Source organism: Narcine bancroftii, chromosome 9, assembly GCF_036971445.1.
Source record: "Narcine bancroftii isolate sNarBan1 chromosome 9, sNarBan1.hap1, whole genome shotgun sequence".
NCBI lineage: Eukaryota > Metazoa > Chordata > Chondrichthyes > Torpediniformes > Narcinidae > Narcine > Narcine bancroftii.
Window position 1 is genome coordinate 62,509,929 of NC_091477.1, and position 18,568 is coordinate 62,528,496.

General features: G+C 41.9%; 1 protein-coding gene across 6 annotated transcripts in view; it reads right to left on the reverse strand.

Annotated features, from left to right (window-relative positions):
* yeats2 (YEATS domain containing 2) overlaps positions 1-18,568 on the reverse strand; it is a 223,639-nt gene that overhangs the window by 28,070 nt on the left and 177,001 nt on the right. For 5 of the 6 annotated variants that reach the window (XM_069899313.1, XM_069899312.1, XM_069899311.1 and 2 more), the window contains exons 20-23: positions 11,135-11,359; positions 10,679-10,931; positions 1,962-2,070; positions 630-706 (exon numbers count right to left, since the gene is read on the reverse strand). In XM_069899313.1, coding sequence (XP_069755414.1) covers positions 630-706; positions 1,962-2,070; positions 10,679-10,931; positions 11,135-11,359 — 664 coding nt within the window. The remainder of the gene's footprint in view (positions 1-629; positions 707-1,961; positions 2,071-10,678; positions 10,932-11,134; positions 11,360-18,568) is intronic. The other variant, XM_069899314.1, reaches the window with a different exon arrangement.

An 18,568-nucleotide genomic window follows, 5' to 3' on the forward strand; every position in this document is an offset into this window, starting at 1 on the left:
TGTGGTACAACATGGTCTCCAGGATAACATGCAAAATTTAGAGCTCACTCACTCTGAGATGTACAAAAAATTTGTTACACCATTCAAAGAGGGATTTCTTCCCTCATTACCTTGCCAAAATTTACCTCAAGCCAAAATAATTAGTACACAAGTTGTCTGAAGTCAATGGCTTGATTTAAAAAAAATGAAGATAACGGTAATCTGAAATAAACACAGAAAATAGAGAGAATGCAGATTCTGGAGAAAATCTGGCACCTGGTTCCACTGGCCATCAACCCTTCCTTTCCTAGATCCACCTATCACTTGCCAGCTCCTGCCTCACCCCTTCCCCATCTCTTTTTATTGGCTGTCTTCTCTTTATACTCTCAGTCCTGATCCAGGATTTTGACCTGTAACATCGACTCCCTCTTTCTTCAGTAGATGCTGCCTGACCTGTAAAGTTTGTTTTTTTTTTGTCAGGCACTCAAATGATCAAGCAGGTTCTTAGACCAAAAAGCATTCCTCTTGTTTCTCATCCTGGGGTCAAGATTTGGGACTTGGTTCCAATCCAAGGTCTATGAAACTGCCACATGGAATTTAACATCACAATGAGCAGCGTTTGAAATGAAATTGAAAGAGGTTTTACTCACTCTTCTTGGGAACGATCAGAGGCAACTTCTTCAGGATTGCAGAGAGTAGCTGCTGCATATTCTCAATGTATTCAAGGCTAAAGGCAGTAAGGAATAAGGTCCTGATTAGATTTTTTATCTGTTTAATAAAGTTGATCCTAACACCTGGTTGAGATTCATCTTTACTTTTAGGCAATGTATGTATAACATGCACACTGACATGAGTCTGAACTGATTGCAAGTACAGTGCCTTCGGCCTAACTTGCCTGTGATGACCAAAGTGTCTACCTGAGTAACTCCCATTTGAAGGTGATTGGTCCATATTTACTCAACAAACTGAACCTTCTCTAATGTCTGGTTGTATAATGTTTCGTTTGAAATGAGGGAAATAAAAAGGAAATCTGTGGTGACTCGAAAGAAAGAGGTTATCATTTGAAAACCCTGATGGGGCAAGTTTCTTCGGCAAGATACTGAAGTGGTTGATCATAATGAATCAGTTGTGTGTGTACAACGAGCAACATATCTCCCTCTGAAAATCGACAAGAACCTTCCTGATTGGTAACCATTTACCTTTCAAGCACCAAAGCCTGGCGAAATTCATAAATGTTAAATTCTGTGCACAGTATAAGAATTGCCTGCAACCAGTGAACTTGGAGGAATGAGAAGTGAGATTGTACTGTTAATCAAAGAACTTTTCTGAACTTACACACACATTACATACACGTGCGCTTAGAATTAGAAGGGGGTTAAGTTAGGTTAAGTTAAGTTAATAGTAATGTTAGGATTTGATCCTGCTTTCATGTTTAAAGATAATTAAAAGTAACTTTTGTTTAAGTAACCATTTGTCTTGGTGAATTTCTATTACTGCTGGATTTTGGGGTCCTCTGGGCCCATAACAATAGCAAGAGTCTTTCTCCCATTTCCCTGTCACTGTTCCAGGAGAACTAGAGCTTGCAGGGTGCATGAGGGCTTGTCATCTTTCTCACTCACAAAACTGTTCTTTTCTGTGAATGGTTGCTGGAAATCCATTTGGATGTATGGATAATCATCTGCACCTTCCCATTAGTCAAAGATACACATTTACCTTGGGTGACCCAAGAAGAATGACCATTATTCCAATCTCCAGAAAAAGTTAAATATATCTTTGCTCACTTACTATATTCCAGAGCATACCTTCGAGTGGCAAGTAGGACAGTGTATGGAACTTCTGAGAAGGGAGTACTTGATGGGCTGTGTAGAGAGTCTCACTCATTGTCAAATACAAACTGTACTTGATTTGTTTAAAAAAAAATTAGGTAACCTGGAGGTATCCATAGAAAGTGAACATATATCAGGATAAAAGCCTGGACTTACTCAATCATTTCAGATGCCCCATGCAATCCTGCTCGTTCCACTTTCACGGTGCCAGCTGTGAAAACTGTGGGGCTGAAGTAGGATCCTGAAGAGCCAGGTTCGGTCTTCACTGTGCAAAAGTGGTACAATGAAACAGACATTATGCTACGTGGCCATCGGTAAAGCAAGGCAGCTGATATTTCAATTACTTGTTTCTACTTGCATTCATACTTATTCCTTGTTGCACAAGTTAAACCCTAAATGCATGTTATTTAACCCTTTAAACTCCATATCATAGTATTTGTGATTAAATTACATTGCTTAAATGTTTTCTCAATATTTCACTGCCCTCTATTTTGCTGTGGTCTGGAAAACGATTTCACGATTTTTTCCAAAAGGAATGGAAATCAATAATCTTAGTCTTCTTGAAATTCCCCAGCTTGTGTTATCCTTGAGGTTGAAATCCTTCACTACCTGTACAATTGTTTAACTCAATTTCCACTGCTCTGGTCGCAATGACCCAGGGGAATACTTGCACCTTCCCCAACTTGCTGCTTTCAGTTCTAGAGCCAATCTTTTATCAATGGTGCCTACTACTGCATGGTTCCATGGGTCTCACTTTTATTACCTCAAACTTGATGGGAGTGAGGTAGGGAAGGTTTAGTTTGCTGAGTAGAGGCTGTTAAGAGTGTGCAGGGTGACTTGGACAGGTTGGGTGAGTGGGCAAATGCATGGCAGATGCAATATAATGTGGATAAGTGTGTGGTTATCCACTTTGGAGGAAAGAATTGGAGGGCTGAGTACTATCTTAATGGTATCCAATTAGGAAAAGGGGAGATGCAAAGAGACCTGGGTGTCGCTGTGCAACAGCCATTAAAAGTGGGCAGGCAGGTGCAGCAAGCAGTAAAAAAGGCGACTGGTATGTTGGCGTTCATATCAAGAGGATTCGAGTTCAGGAGCAGAAAGGTATTGATGCAGTTGTATAGGGCCTTGGTGAGGCCTCACCTGGAGTATTGTGTTCAGTTTTGGACTCCTTATCTGAGGAAGGACATCATTGCCATGGAGAGAGTGCAGAAAAGGTTTACCAGATTGATACCAGGGATGACGGGACTTGCATTTGAAGAAAGGCTAGAACGACTGGGCTTGTACTCGCTGGAGTTTAGATGATTAAGAGGAGAATTAATAGAAATGTTCAAAAGTACAGTCTGGATTACTGGAGAGATAGTGCTTAGTTTCTGGGACCGGATAAGATGAATCCATGAGTACTGAAAAAGGTGCAGGAAGATTGTTCCCAATGTTGAGCAAGTCGAGAACCAGTGGTCACAGTTTAAGGATAATGGGGAAGTCCTTTAGGACTGAGATGAGGAAGAATTTTTTCACTCAGAGGGTGGTGAATTTGCAGAATTCTCTGCCACAGGAAGTGATTGAGGCCGGTTCCATAGCTATATTTAAGAGAGGGTTAGATTTAGTACTTGTGACTAGGGGGATCAGGGGGTATGGAGAGATAGCTGGAACAGGGTACTGAGTGGATGATCAGCCATGATCAAAATGAATGGCGGTGTAGGCTTGAAGGCCCAAATAGCCTACTCCTACACCTATTTTCTATGTTTCTATTGGTTGGTACAACATTGTGGGCTGAAGGGCCTGTACTATGTGATAATGTTTTATGTTTTCTAAATGCCCACTTCTTACATACTTGATGACAGCTTTTGATGGCTTTCTAATGAACAGAGTAATATTGACCAGCTGGTGGATCAAACATCCTTGATTGTAATTTTTACAACAGTGCATCTTTTATTCTTCTTCATTTCTATGCCTGCTCCCTCGTACCTGAATATGATTGAAGGTCCTTTCTTCTCCAAACATCACAAACTAGAATGCACCCAATCCTGACCAGGTGACTTTCACTATCAGTCTTTCTAATATTGCCTCATCATCAATCTACAATTACTTAGCTCGACCATCTTAACTTTAAACAATGTATTAGCAACTCTACTGTATTTGGAAAAGTTGAATTACACTTTTCTATATGCATTCACAAACCACCACAGGTATATCTATGAATGCACCTATCTGCTTAGCCAGTTGTCTCCCTCCTTAAGTTACTGCCGATGTGCTCCCTCCAGCATCTCACCTTTCATAATCAAGTGTGAACAGAAAGGGAGCCACTAAAACAGGAAGTCTTAGTGTTGGGGTAAGAGGATAAAGAATAAAGAATTGAAAGGATCAGGAACAGATGAGATGTGTTCTAATTATTAACTCATTCACTTAAATTATGAATGCTACTAATCTAATGCAATTATCACAAGATAAAAGAACAGAAGTAGGCCATTTGGCCCATTGAGTCTGTTCTGCAATGCCACCCTGAGCTAAACTGTTCTCACATCTAGATCCAAGTTCCAGCCTTTTCCTCATATCCATTGATACCTTGACGAAGTAGATACCTATCAATCTCCTCCTTAAACTCCCCAATGATTGGGCCTCCACACCTGTATGTGGCAACAAATTCCACCAATCCATGACCCTCTGGCTAAAGAAATTTCTCCTCATCTCAGATTTAAATGGGTATCTTTTCATTCTAAGATTGTGCCCTCTTCTCCTGGATTCACCCTCCTCCTCCCAGGGGAAACATCTTATTCACATCTACTCTGTCCAATCCTTTCAGCATTCAAAATGTTTCAATGGATCCCCTCTCATTCTTCTATACTTCAACGAATAGAATCCAAGAGCCGATAAACATTCCTTGCATTCCAGGAATCATCCTGGTAAATATTCTCTGTACTCTCGCCAATATTATTTCATCCCTTCAAAGATAAAGGGCCCCAAACTGCAGTTACTTCAAATGAGCTCTCACCAGTGGCCCACGGAGCCTCATCAACACCTCTTTGCTCTTATACACTATTCCTCTTGAAAAAAAATGCCAACATAGCATTCGCTTTCTTTACTGCCAATCCAACCTGGTGGTTTACCTTTCAGTTATCCTGCACGAGGACCCCCGAGTCCCTTTGAACTTCTGAATTTTGAAATTTTCTCCCCATCTAAATAATAATCTGCCTTTTTCTTCTTCCAAAATGTCCAATCGTACATTTCTCAACATTGGATCTCATCTGCCATTTCTTTGCCCCTTCTCCTAAACTGTTCAAATCTCCCTGAAACCTTTTGGTTTCTTCAACACTCCCTACTCCACCACCTCTCTTGTTGTCATCTGCAAACTTGTACACAAAACCATTCAGTCCATAATCCAACTGACCAATACACATTTTAAAAAGAAGCGGCCCCAACACCGACCCCTGCGGAACACCACTAGTAACCGGCAACCAACCAGAACAGGATCCCTTTATTCCCACCCTTTGCTTCCTGCCTATCAGCCAATGTTCCACCCAAACCAGTATATTTCCAGTAATTCCATGGGCTCCCATCTTATTGAACAGCCTCTTATGCACCACCTTATTGAAGGCCTTTTGAAAATCCAAATACACAAGATCCACAGCCTCTCCCTTGTCCACCATCCTTGAGATTACCTCAAAGAATTCCAGTAGATTGGTCCGGCAGGATCTTCCCTTCATGAACTCATGCTGGCTTGGACATATCATGTCATGCACTTCGAGGTATTTCATAACCTCATCCTTGAGGGTTGACTCCAATAACTTTCCAACTACCAATGTCCAGACTAATAGGCCTATAATTTCTTTTTTTCTGTGTCTCTCCTTTCTTAAACAGCAGAACTACATTTGTGACCTTCCAATTGTCTGGAACCATGCCAGAGCCTATTGATTTCTGGAAAATCAATTCCAATGTCTCCACAATCTTCAAAACCACCTTTTTCAGTACTCATGGATTCATCTTATCCGGTCCCAGAGACTAAGCACTATCTCTCCAGTAATCCTGACTGTACTTAATTCTATTCCCAGAGACCTCTGACTATCAGGTACATTTAGTTCCTCTGCCTTCTCTTTGTTACCCATTATAATTTCTCCAGCATCATTTTTAATCGGTCCTCTATCTACCTATGTCTCTCTTTTACGCTTTATATATTTTAAACAAGCTCATAGAATCCTTCTGTATGGTATTTGCCAACTTCCTTTCATAACTAATACACCCCTTTCCTAATGACTTTCTTTGTCTCTTTCTGTAAGTTTATAAAAGTTTCCCAGTCCTCTGTTTTTCCACTATTTTTTTCTTCCTTGTCTGCCTCCCTTTTGCTTTTATTTTAGTCTTAATCTCTCTCATTAGCCACATTTGTTTCATTTTTCCATTCATAATTTTCTTTTTTGTTGGAATATATCTATCCTGCACATTCTTTATTTCTTATAGAAATATGCTCTGCCATCCCTCCATACAGCTGACTTTTCGGGTCAACTTGGACCAGTTCTTCTCACTGTAATTCCATTTGTTCCACTGAAATATTGACACACTTGATATCAGCTACTCCTTTTCAAATTTGAAACTGAACTCAATCATGTTACGATCACTACTTCCTAAGGGTTCCATGACCTTTAATTCCCCAATCACCTCAGGTTCTTTACATATCACCCAACCAAAATCGCCGAACCCCTGGTGGGCTTATTGACAAGCTGTTCCAAAATGCCATCCCGTAGGCATTCTACAAACTCTCTCCTGAGATCCAGAACCTTCCTGATTTTCCCAATCCCCTTTCATGTTAACATTCCCATAATTATTTTGACATTCTCCTTCTAACACGCTTTTTCTATTTCCAGCTGTAACTCATGGTCCACTTCCCAGCTGCTGTTTGGGGGCCTGTAAATAACTTCCAATAGGGTCCTTTCACCCTTCCCATTTCTTAACTCAACCCATACGGATTGTACCCCATCTGACCCTATGTCCCTTCTTTCTAGTGATTTAATAGCATTGTTTACCATCAGGGCCACACCACCCCCTCTACCTCCCTGCCTATCTTTCCTATACACTGTGTACCCTTGGACATTCAGCTCCCATTCAGATCCATCATTGAGCCCTGACTTGGTAATGGCCACAATGTCATACCTTTGAATCTGTAGCTGTACAACAAGGTCAGCTACTTTAATCCTAATGCTCCGTGCATTTCAGTACAGTACTCTCTGTTACCGATTCAGTTGCCTTTCTATTGTACAGTAAATTATCCAATTTTTTTCACCTGCCTGTCCTTTTTGCCATCTTTGCTGCACATTATTTTTGACTTTTTCCTTTCTCAACCCTAATACCCTGGTTCACTTCTACCCTAATCTCTGCCCTCACATTCTGATTCCCACCCCCCTGCCAAACCCTCCCCACAGCTCGAGCAAACCTGCCTGCCACAATCATAAATTATGAATGGAGGTTGCCATGATATAGAATCTAAAGGGGTTAAATTATCTGCATGTGCTGCTTTGTCCTGTCAATTACTCATCATTATTTCATATTAAGGGATGATTGAAGATTTTATAAAGTAGATCGCAAAGTTATTCTCCCCTGGAGGAAGAGAACCAGAGCAGAAATAAGCTATTCACAGGTGGAAGCAGGAAATCAATTGTCATGCAATGGAAGCAGGCCATTTGGCCCACTGTGCTGACTATCATGCATACCCATTCTAATCCCATTGGTCTACATTAATTCCATGCCCCTTGATTCCTTGCTCATTTAAATATCTGTCCAAATGCCTGTTAAATTTATAGTTCTAGCCTCCATCATCTCCTCTGACTACTCATTCCAGATACCATTTATTGTTTTTCATCTGTAGACTAATTCAGTTACTGTAGTTCAGGTACAGGATGTGACAAGTCTTTTCCTCAGGTAAAAGTGATGAAATTAAAGAAATTAAGATACAGATCTGTCATGACCTTAGTGAAGAGCAGAGCAGACTCAGTGGGTTGAATGAGGTTTCTATGTTAACTCTTTCTGGATGCTGAACTGACTCGTACAGGATTCTCTCAACCTGAGATGGCAGCTGGAAGCCCCTTAATAAATATTAATGCACTGAGATCGCAGTGTTGGATGCTTGTCACTTGAGAAATGACTTCATAAACTTCAGTACCTGTCAGATAATTGATATACCAGTGTTTACATATAGAAATAATACTTTCATTCTTGCTCTGCATCTTTTGACCTGGATCCAGCCCAATCACATTGACTTCCTGTGAGAGGAGGTTATCAAACAATCATTCTTAACTTCCCATGGGAAGGAAGCACAGTGAAAGCTCTGACCCCAGTCGGAAGGGAAGGCTAACTGAAGGCATTTACTCCCAGAGTGATGGCTTCTGGAGTGATGGCATTGACTGGTGTATGGGTGACTGGGCATGGAATGATCCACTGACCTAAAGGGAGGTGAATCCTGAGGCTCTAACATCTTTGTTTGCCATGGTTAAGGTGTCAGACGTCTGGCAGATGGCAAATGTTCAGGAAGTGACAGGGTGTTGTGCTTTGAGGAGGGACAAGTCTAAAACTAGGGGCACAGTTTAAAGTGAGAGGGGAGAAATTGAAAGGTTTTCCACACAGAGGGTGTTGGTTGGAAATATGGACCGAGATGCCAGAGGAAGTGATAGAGGTAGATACAATTACAATGGTTAAAAAAGCATTTGGAGATACTTGAATAGGAAATTAGTAGATAGATATGGATCTTATGAGGGCAAATGGGATCACTGTAGATGAGCATCAGTGTTGGCAAGGTTGATGGGCTAAAGTGCCCTTTCCTATGCTGTACAACTCCATGACTGCATGAAGCGTAGTGGAAAGGAAACATTGTACTGAATTATGTGTTTAAATGTTAGGGTGGCAGGGCAGGGAGGAGGGAAGCAGACTAAAGTGGGGAAAACTAAGTGAAGATGTTCATTTCTATGGCGAGAGGAGCATTTAAGTACAGTAAAACCTTGTTAGAACGCGTTAGTTGGGGTCCAAGATTTCATACCACGTTACAGCCGAGTCGCAGAACAAATGCATATATGTCAGAGTGCCTATGGATAATCAAACCCCAATAGTACCAGTTTTCGAAGGATCCGCTATCTAGAACTAACAATTTCAATGAAAGAAAGCAAGCACATTCTTTTAATATTGGTTTTCTGAATTTTAATCAACTTATTTGCAAAGTTTGGGGTCCACAGGCACCCGTGCTATAAGCAATTAACGAATCGCGTTCTAATGAGTTTTACTGTATTTTTACAGCCATAGGATTGAATGAAGGCACCACCCCTGCACTGGTTAAAATATTGAATGACAGCATTGACTTCTAGTGAGAGGAGATAGTGTCCCATGCTAAAAGGACACTAAATTCTGCTATCCAACCACCACTCTTCAACCGGAGCAAATTCTTTCTCAAATCCCCTATCTTTAGATTCAACCTCTGGCCTCTGGGTTTAATTTTTTTTCAAATTTAGACATACAGCAGGTCCATCCAGCCCACGAGCTCCTGCCTCCCAATTAACCTACAAATCCTAGACGTTTTTGGAAGGTGGGAGGAGACCTGAGGAAACCCACGCAGACACATGGAGAATGCACAAACTCCTTACAGACAACACTGGATTTGAACCCAGGTTGCTGGCGTTGTAATAGCTTTGTGTTAAATGCTATATTAACCCATGCTGGATGTCCTGAACAGCTTGCGTTTACTGCTTATCTTAAGTGAGCCTTTCATAATCTTGTACACTCAATGTTGTTCACCCTCAGTCTTCTCTGCTCCAAGGAAAGCAAATCCAGTCTCTCTGGTTTCTTCCCCTGTCAGGTTCCTAGGTTCACGCGCCTTTTGGATGTAGAGGATTTGGGGAGGGTGCAGATGCAGAGGAGATTGGAGAACATGTCTTTGAAACAAAGTTAACAGAGCTGGCTTTTGGAGCAATGAAGGATGAGAGGTATATAAGATTATGAGTGGCTTAGATAGGGTGGAAGGGCTTAGATAGGGTGGACAGCCAGCGCCTTTATCCCGGGGCAAAAGTAACAAATACAAGAGGACATCAGTTTAAGGTGAGTGGAGGAAAGTTCAGGGGAAATGTTAGAGGTAAGTTTTATTTCTTTATCGAGTGGTAATGCGTGGAATTCATTGCCGGGTGGCGGTGGAGGCTGGTGCAATAGGTTCAAATGCTCTTCCAAAAGCACATGGATGCAAGAACAACAGATAGTTACGGATGTCAGGGAAAGAAAATGTGATTGTTGTAGATAGGCTGTCACAGCTTCGTGGGCTGTAGGGGCTGTTCTGGGCTCTACCTATGTTAATTTCAAGAAAATAATCTGACTAAATAGTGCTGAGCAGTAACTTGAAAATTGCATGTATTCTTGAAACTTGCCATCCATGGAGGCAGGGCACTACAGCTGCAGATATTTCTCAGAACTGTGTTCCCTCAATCATCAAGGATATTCCTGGAGTAAAAACACAAAGCTGGAGAAACTCAGCAGGTTAACATGCTTTATATAGCAAAGATAAAAATGCATAACCAACATTTTTGGGCTTGAGCCCTTCATCGAGGATATCCCTGGAGGTATGCTTATAGGAGGTGGTATAGTAATATCACAGAGGGTTGGTGGCAGCATAAGCAAAGTGCCAACCAGAAACTAGATGGTGAAATCAGAAGCTAAACATTCACAGCACATCGGTGATGGTATTTGGATGTTATACAGGGCCACTGGCAATCAGAGGATGTTGCTGCTTAGTGAATAACAGAGGTAGACTTTTCAGTAATGGCCTTCTGCAAAGGTAACGGGGAAGGAAAAGTGAATGGAATATTTTGCTCAGAATAGTTAGACAAAACTGGTTTAACTGTCATATGCTGCTATACCTGAAGGGGCCTCTATGTTCATCCCAGCAGAGGAACTGCACTCAAAGGAATCTCCTGAATTGTTGACCTTTTTGGATCCTTTATCACTGTGCTGAGTTGATACAATAGGTGTTGCCTGGGAGCCAATGGAGGTGATGCAAGCTGATTGGCTGGTGGCAAGATGAGCTGGAGACAGGAGGGATGGATGCTGAGCAGCTACCTTGAAGGCAGGCACTGTAGAGGATGCAGGGGTGCCAGGGCCTGCCAGCTCTGACTGTTAAATGAACAAAACAAAATTGTAATCACACAGCTTCTGAATTACTTATTCAGATTCAAGACAAGAACGATCCTGCAATGGATGCTAGTTTCTTTTAAATCTAGCCAATTCATTCTTAACGAATTATGCCTGAGCTTCAATTATACGATCATTGTGACATCATTCCTCATCTTCCTTCGACAGCCCTCACCCCTCATTACCTGTATAGCCACAGTCCCTGTGGTTGCTATTGCTGCTCCTGAGGCTGATGCTGTGAGGCTGGCTGTCGTGATGACCCCTCCAGTCTCCTGCAAGGTGGTGGTGCCAGGCTGCGAGAGGGAGGAAGTCACAGAGAGTGGCCTTGTGGCTCCATCAGGCGAGAGAGAATGAATGAGAGAGGAAACGGCAGTTGAATGCAGAGGAGATACCTGGGCACTTGGGACAACCTACATGTAAAGGGAGGGTATTTATTGTTGGTTTAGTGACAAGTAACATTTTGATGATTATTGTCATTCTGCCCTCCAGTATGTCACTTCCCCAAGTGGTGTGAGCAATGTGACTTAGGTCTTTCATAATTGTGTGGCTGCTCTATATCATCAACAAGCAGTCTCCTTACACTGCCAGGGAAGCAAATAGAATTGTTGTCTTTATCCTGTGGGGGATCCATGACCTTTGCAGACAGAAATTGCAACTTCATGGCCAAACTACAAACCGTCCCAAGGATTTGAACAATGAGGAGCTGATGAAGAGAAATTCGGAGTGGGCCAGAGAAAAAGGGATCAAAAGGCCAGGAAAGGTTTTGGACAGCACAGGGAACATGGAGGTCGAATATTGATTGCGTGCATAAACTAACAGATAAAGAGAGGAACAAGCTCCCGCTGTGGCTCTCTTCTCAATCATCCCTGCCCACCAATCATCCACATGGTAACTACCACTGTGACTGCAGGAAATGCAACAATGCACCCCTACCTCCTCCTTCAACACAATTCAGGGCCCAAAACTGCTCTCCAAGTGAAGAAATACTTCACTTGTAAATCTGCAGGGAGTCATTATTACATCCAGCGCTCCCGATGTGGCCTGTGGGGAGAGCACGGGGCAGTGGGATCAGTGTGGGGACATTCCGCGCCAGCTGCCCCAGCTCTGATAGCCTGTGCGGGCCGCCCCAGTGCTGACAACCCGAAGGGACAGGAGCTGGAATGCACTCTGAGGTGCCTCCCGTGCCGCTGTCCCTTTCAGATGGCCAGGACTGCGCTTTCAGGACTGAATGACAATTCCACAGGTCTGAATCCGCTTCTGCAGGCGCATTCTTGGCAGAGAATGTACCTGAAGAACCCTCATGATGAAGTGCTCAGGCTCAAAACATCAAAGGTATAACTTTTATCCCCTATGGACGCTGTGGGACCTGCTGAGGACTTTTGTTTTCTTAGATACTTAGTGGGGTCTCCTTGGGGAGGAATGTATCTCAGCAAGCTGAGGTTCTTGTAAGCGATCTCCAAGTCAAGATGCTCACAAAGGAGGAAACAACTCCCTCCCCAGAACCTGATGGTCTTTTTGTGTCTAAACTCTACAGGTCTCACCAGTATCTATTGTAGTGGCTGCTGGATACGTGGTTTGACACCTGCAAATGGCTAAATTAGATATCACCTGGAGGTAAATTTAAGCATAATATGGGGTCATATATAACAAGATATTTTTCTAAACGTGTTTTAGTGAACCAGTTATAAAATAACAGAAAAGCACTCAGTTGGACATGCAGCAATAGTGGAAAGAGAAAATGAGTTAATGAGAGAGAAAAGAACTTATCCTTAAGATGCAAAAGTGGAGGAGAGATGACTAGGACATATCTCAAAGATGGAGAGGCCAGCTTTGTCTTGGATGTAAGGTGTGGATGTTACCTGGTCAATGCATTCATGGGGACAGTGAGAAAGGGACAAAATGGACAAAAACTAAAGGGAGAATACAAACAACATAAAAGTTGTGAAATCAGGGCTGTTGTAGTGAAGAAAAACTGTGTTACTATCACAGAGGACTTACAGCAGAATGTCGCACATCCTTTCTTAGTTTGTGTTTCCATTACTCTAGTCAGTTAGGATGTCAAGTCTATCTCCATGGAACCTAATCCTCAAAACTATCCCATTGAAAAAAGTCATTCATCAATCTGGCAGCAAATCAAATGCATGCATGGTTCTAGATGGGGGTTCTTAGACAGGCATATGGATGAAAGAAAAATAATGGGTTATGAAGTAGGGAGGATTTAGTGGTTTTTTAGGTATATATAGGTCAGCACAACAATATGGGCTGAAGGGCCTGTACTTTGTTAACGAGATGCTAATGATAAGACTCTGGTTTGTCATGACAAGTCTCCAGGGAGAGTTTTTGTATGAATTGATGACATTTTTTACTAAACTAATCATAATAAGTGCTTCTAATTTTGAAATGATGCTTGGAGTAGGTGGGTAGGTTGGACATTCCAACTGTTGCATCATTATTCTTCAGTGAGGACTCAACAAATAATTGACAGAACTACAATGCACAAGCACAAAATGAAACAAGGCAACGGAGAAACAAATATCCTGGATATTTCCAGGAAAAAAAAGTGTACATGCAAAACTATATGGGGCAAATAAATAATCAAAGAGAGGTAAGGTTAGCTCTTTGTGGAGACCAAGGACAGGATTCAGATGTGCGGTGTTACCTGGACAACCTGTCCTATGGACACAGGAAGAGTTTGAGGCCAGACTGGGCTCAGAAAGTTTAGGAAGCATGGTTGGTGTAGTGGTTATCGCAATGCTGTTACAGTGACAATGAACGGGACTAGGATTTGAATCCTGCGGCGTCTGTAAGGAACTTGATTGTTTTCCCTGTCTCTGGTTTCCTCCAACTGTTCAAAAAATACCAGTTGTAGGTCAATTAATGGGTGTATCTGGGCAGCACGGGTTTGTGGGCTGAAATGGCCTGTTTCCATACTGTATGTTTAAATTTAAAAAAAAAAGAGCACTGAAGATGGAAATATTTTAAGAACATGTATAGGAAAGAGTTGGTCAGAGTAGAATTGGTCAGAAACAAGATGAGACAAATTAGTTGAAGAGAAATGCAGGAACAGTACTGGGTGCTATTTTACTGCATGTGGACAAGGGGAAAAAGGAAAGGAATTATTCAGACTGCTTGCCAAAAATATTACAGTCTCATAATATCACTTGAGACTTATTACACTGTCATCAGCCCTAGTAATGTTGGCATAAACCTAATGTGGCTGACACAATTTTAATTCTATCTTGCATTAATTTTGTTGGTGAATTTAAAATTTAGAACCTCTGACTAAATGGGTCATGGAGGGGATGAGTCAGCATACAGGATGGAGATTGAAAACTTGGCTGAATCAGAAGGATTTATTGTCAAGAACAAATTATGAAATTCGGTGTTTTGCAGCAGCAATCATAGTGTAAACATCTTACGACATTACAATAAAAAAAAATAATAACAGTGGTGAGCACGAAAAGTCAGGCAGTGTCTTTGGTTCATTGATCATTCAGGAAATCTGATGGCAGCGGGGAAAAAGTTGTCCTTGTGTCACTGAGTATTGTCTTCAGCCTCCTATACCTTTGCCCTGATGGTAGGAGAGTGAAGAGGGCATGGCCTTGGGGATGAGGGTCTCTGAGGACAGGGGTTTTTTTAAGACATGATGCACAAACAACCACTCAATGTCACCAAAACTAAGGAGCTGATTGTTAACCTCAGGAAAGGAAAACATTTCAATGATCCAGTGATCACTGGGGGATCAAAGGTGGAGAGGGTGAACAGATTTAAGTTTTTGGGATTCTAAATCTCGGAGGATCTTTCCTGGGCCCAACACACCAATGATATCGTGAAGAGAGCACGTCAGTGCCTCTACTTCTGCAGGAATTTGCAGAGGTTTGGTATGGCCCCAGAAACCCTGGAAAATTTCTACAGATGTGTGGTGGAAAGTGCACTGACTGGCTGCATCACAGTCTGGTATAAGAACACCAATACCCCTGAGTGTAAAGCCCTCCAAAAGGTAGTGGACACAGCCCAGGACTTCACAGGCAAAACCTTCCCCACTACTGAGAACATCTACAGGGACACTGCCATGAGAGAGCAGCAGCAATCATCAAAGACACTCACTACCCAGCACATGCTTTGCTCTCACCGTTGCCATCAGGAAAGAGGTACTAGAAGACTTGAACCACCAGGTTCAGGAACTGCTGCTCCACCATCAACAAACTCAATCAGAGACTCATTTAAGGACTCTTACTTATGCACTTTATTGATTGTTTTTTCTCTCTGTATTGCACAGTCGTTTACATTCGTTATGTGTTTACAGTTCTTTTATTTGTTTACATGTTTACACTGTGTACAGTTTATTTTTGCACTACCAATTAGTGGTAATTCTGCCGTGCCCGCAGGATAAAGGAATCTCAGGGTAGTATGTGATGTCATGTATGCAATCTGACAATAAATCTGAAATCTAAAAGATATTCCCATTTTTTTCATTTAAGACAGGAGGTATTAGGCCCATTCTATCTAACTGTCTCTCCTACTCATTTTCTCTTCACCTATTCTCACCACCATCTCAACTATTCAGGGCCACATATTTTCTTGAGGCAATGGGTGATATAAAGTTGAATTTCAAAATAATAAGCATTTCCACTTTCTCCCTGCCCATTTCCCTCTCCCACGAAGGACCTGCACAGGGGTTTTGGGTAAAAGCATGCTGTGTTGAACTTGGTTAACGGCGTATATCATCATGGCAAGAAGAGAAAATGAACTGAATAAATTATGCTGTTTGGTGTTAGCTTCAAGAAAATACATGGACACAATCTACCTGAACAACTTACACAATCACAAATCTTAACTAGTCAGGCTGCATATCCACATTAGGTATGCAACTTTTAAAGCCCTTAAAACAAGATGTAAATAGTGGCTACAAGTTAAATTCAAAGTGTTGGCCAAAGCTCATATCAACATTAGCCTAACAATGTAACAAGGCTGATACTCAGGTAGATGGTGCGAAGAAGGCATTTGGAATGTTGGCCTTCATAAATCGGAGTATTGAATTCAAGAGTAGGGAGGTTATGATGAAATTGTACAAGGCATTGGTGAGGCCAAATTTGGAGTACTGTGTACAGTTTTGGTCACCAAATTATAGGAAAGATATAAACAAAATAGAGAGAGTGCAGAGAAGGTTCACAAGAATGTTGACAGGATTTCAAGGTTTGAGTTACAGGGAAAGGTTGTGCAGTCTAGGGCTTTTTTCTCTGGAGCGTAGAAGATTGAGGGGGGACTTGATAGAGGTGTTTAAGATTTTAAAAGGGACAGACTGAGTAAATGTGGATAGGCTTTTTCAATTAAGAGTGGGGGAGATTCAAACTAGAGGGCATGGTTTAGGATTGAAGGGGGGAAATTATAAGGGGAATATGAGGGGAGATTTCTTTACGCAAAGGGTGGTAGGGATGTGGAATGAGCTTCCGGCAGACGTGGTTGAGGCGGGATCATTGGTTACATTTAAGGAAAGACTGGATAGTTACATGGAGAGGAGAGGACTGGAGGGGTATGGACCGGGTGCTGGTCAGTGGGACTAGGAGGGTGGAGATTTGTTACGGCATGGACTAGTAGGGCCGAACTGGCCTGATCTGTGCTGTAAGTGGTTATATGGTAATGTCTTAAATACAAATTAGAGCAGACAGTCCTTGAGATTGCTCCACCATTCAACACAAGCCTGGATAATATGATCCATAGGGTTTCTTGCCCATTTTCACTTTTCACCCCTTTACTTATCATTACATAATGGGGGGGGGGGGGGGGGGCGGGGGTGTAAGAAGAGTTCCAAAGACACACAGACTCCATAAACAAAGAATTCTGCCTCACCTCTACCTTACGTGGACGACCCCTTTGACTTTCAGTCGGGATCCCAAGTTCTTGATTCTTCCAAAAGAGAAAACATGCTCTCAACATCTACCCTATCAGTACCCCTCATGATCTTTTGTTTCCGGTTGCATAAATTACTGTAAAACATGCTTTTCCTTTTACATATATATTACAAAAAGTCCTGAGATTGCCTTAATTTCCTGCTTTATTCCAGGGAGCAGTTTTTCCCGGATAGATAAAACCTGGATTAAATTTCAGATTTCAGGGTGGTATCACATACCACCCTGTGATTCCTTTTTACTGCGGGCGCAGCAGAATTACCACTAATTGGTAGTGCAAAAATAAACATGTAAACAAATAAAGAACCGTAAACAGATAACAAATGTAAATAAACTGACTGTGCAATACGAGAGAACAAAAGACAATCAATAAAGTGCACAAGTAAGAATCCATAAATGGGTCCCTGATGGAGTTTGTTGTTAAGGCGTCTGATGGTGGAGGGGTAGCAGCTGTTCCTGAAACTGGTGGTGCGAGTCTTGTGGCACCGACACCTCTTTCCCGATGGCAGCAGCAAGAACAGAATGTGTGCTGGGTGGTGTGGATCCTTGATGATTGCTGATACCCTCTGACAGCAGTGTTCCCTGTAGATGTACTCGATATAGTACGTTTCTCCATATCCAAAATTCATTTAAACAAAAAGTTCAATTATCCAAAATTTTTTTCAGCGGCGACATGACATCACAAGCAGAGAAAAAATTCACCCGACATGCACATGTGGGGCTCTGTCATTCTGAATCCAATGGATTATACAATGTCAATGGACTGTACAACACCAATGTATTGTACAATGTCAAAAAGGCCTGCAGATAACACTGTTCATGTCAGTGAAAAGAAAAGGAGGAAGTGTTTATGTTTGTTGCTGCATGTATCTATTTTGTAAGTAAAGACCATGTTGATTTTAGGTAAGAATTAAACATAGTTTCATGCTTGAAAAGACTTCCATTGTCTTGTTGTCGTTTAACCGCTGATACCAGTATTCTCCTAGTGCTACTGAGCTGCTTAAAGTCATTATTCAGTTATCCGAAAAATCCAGTTAACCGAAAAACATCCAATCCCAAGCTTTTCTGATATGGGAAATGTACTGTAGTAGGGAGGATTTTGTCTGTGATGTCCTGAGTTGTGTCCACTACCTTTTGGAGGGCTTTATGCTCAGGGGTATTGCTGTCTCCAATATCAGACTGTGATGCAGCCAGTCAGCACACTTTCCATCACACTATTGACTGAAACCTGGCTGAATGTTGGCGAGACTGCCCTCTACACGAACTCTGTCCGCAGAACTGTAACTTGCTCAGCACTCCAAGGCACTCCGGACGGAGCAGGGCCTAGCCGTTGTATTTAAAGACCAAATTCATTGAGGTCCAACTAATCAAGGTCAATCCTTTCTTAATTGTTCTCTTATACTTCCAACCAAAAATCTTTACCCAATTTTCCTGTCTAATACCATGCAAAACTTTGACTGAGTTTTGATTCTTGGAGACTTCAATATTCATGTTTGTTGTCCACCTAAACCCCTAGCAGGTGAGTTTATGGACTTACTGAAATGCTTCAACTTACTGGACCCACCCACAACCTAGGCCACACACTCAATCTAGACCTGTTAGCAACCCAACATTAATTTTCACAGGTGTATCAGACCACACTGCCATCACCTTTGACTTTTCCCTGCTCTGCCCTGCCCCCGTAACAAATCTCTACTCCTGATGTATCAA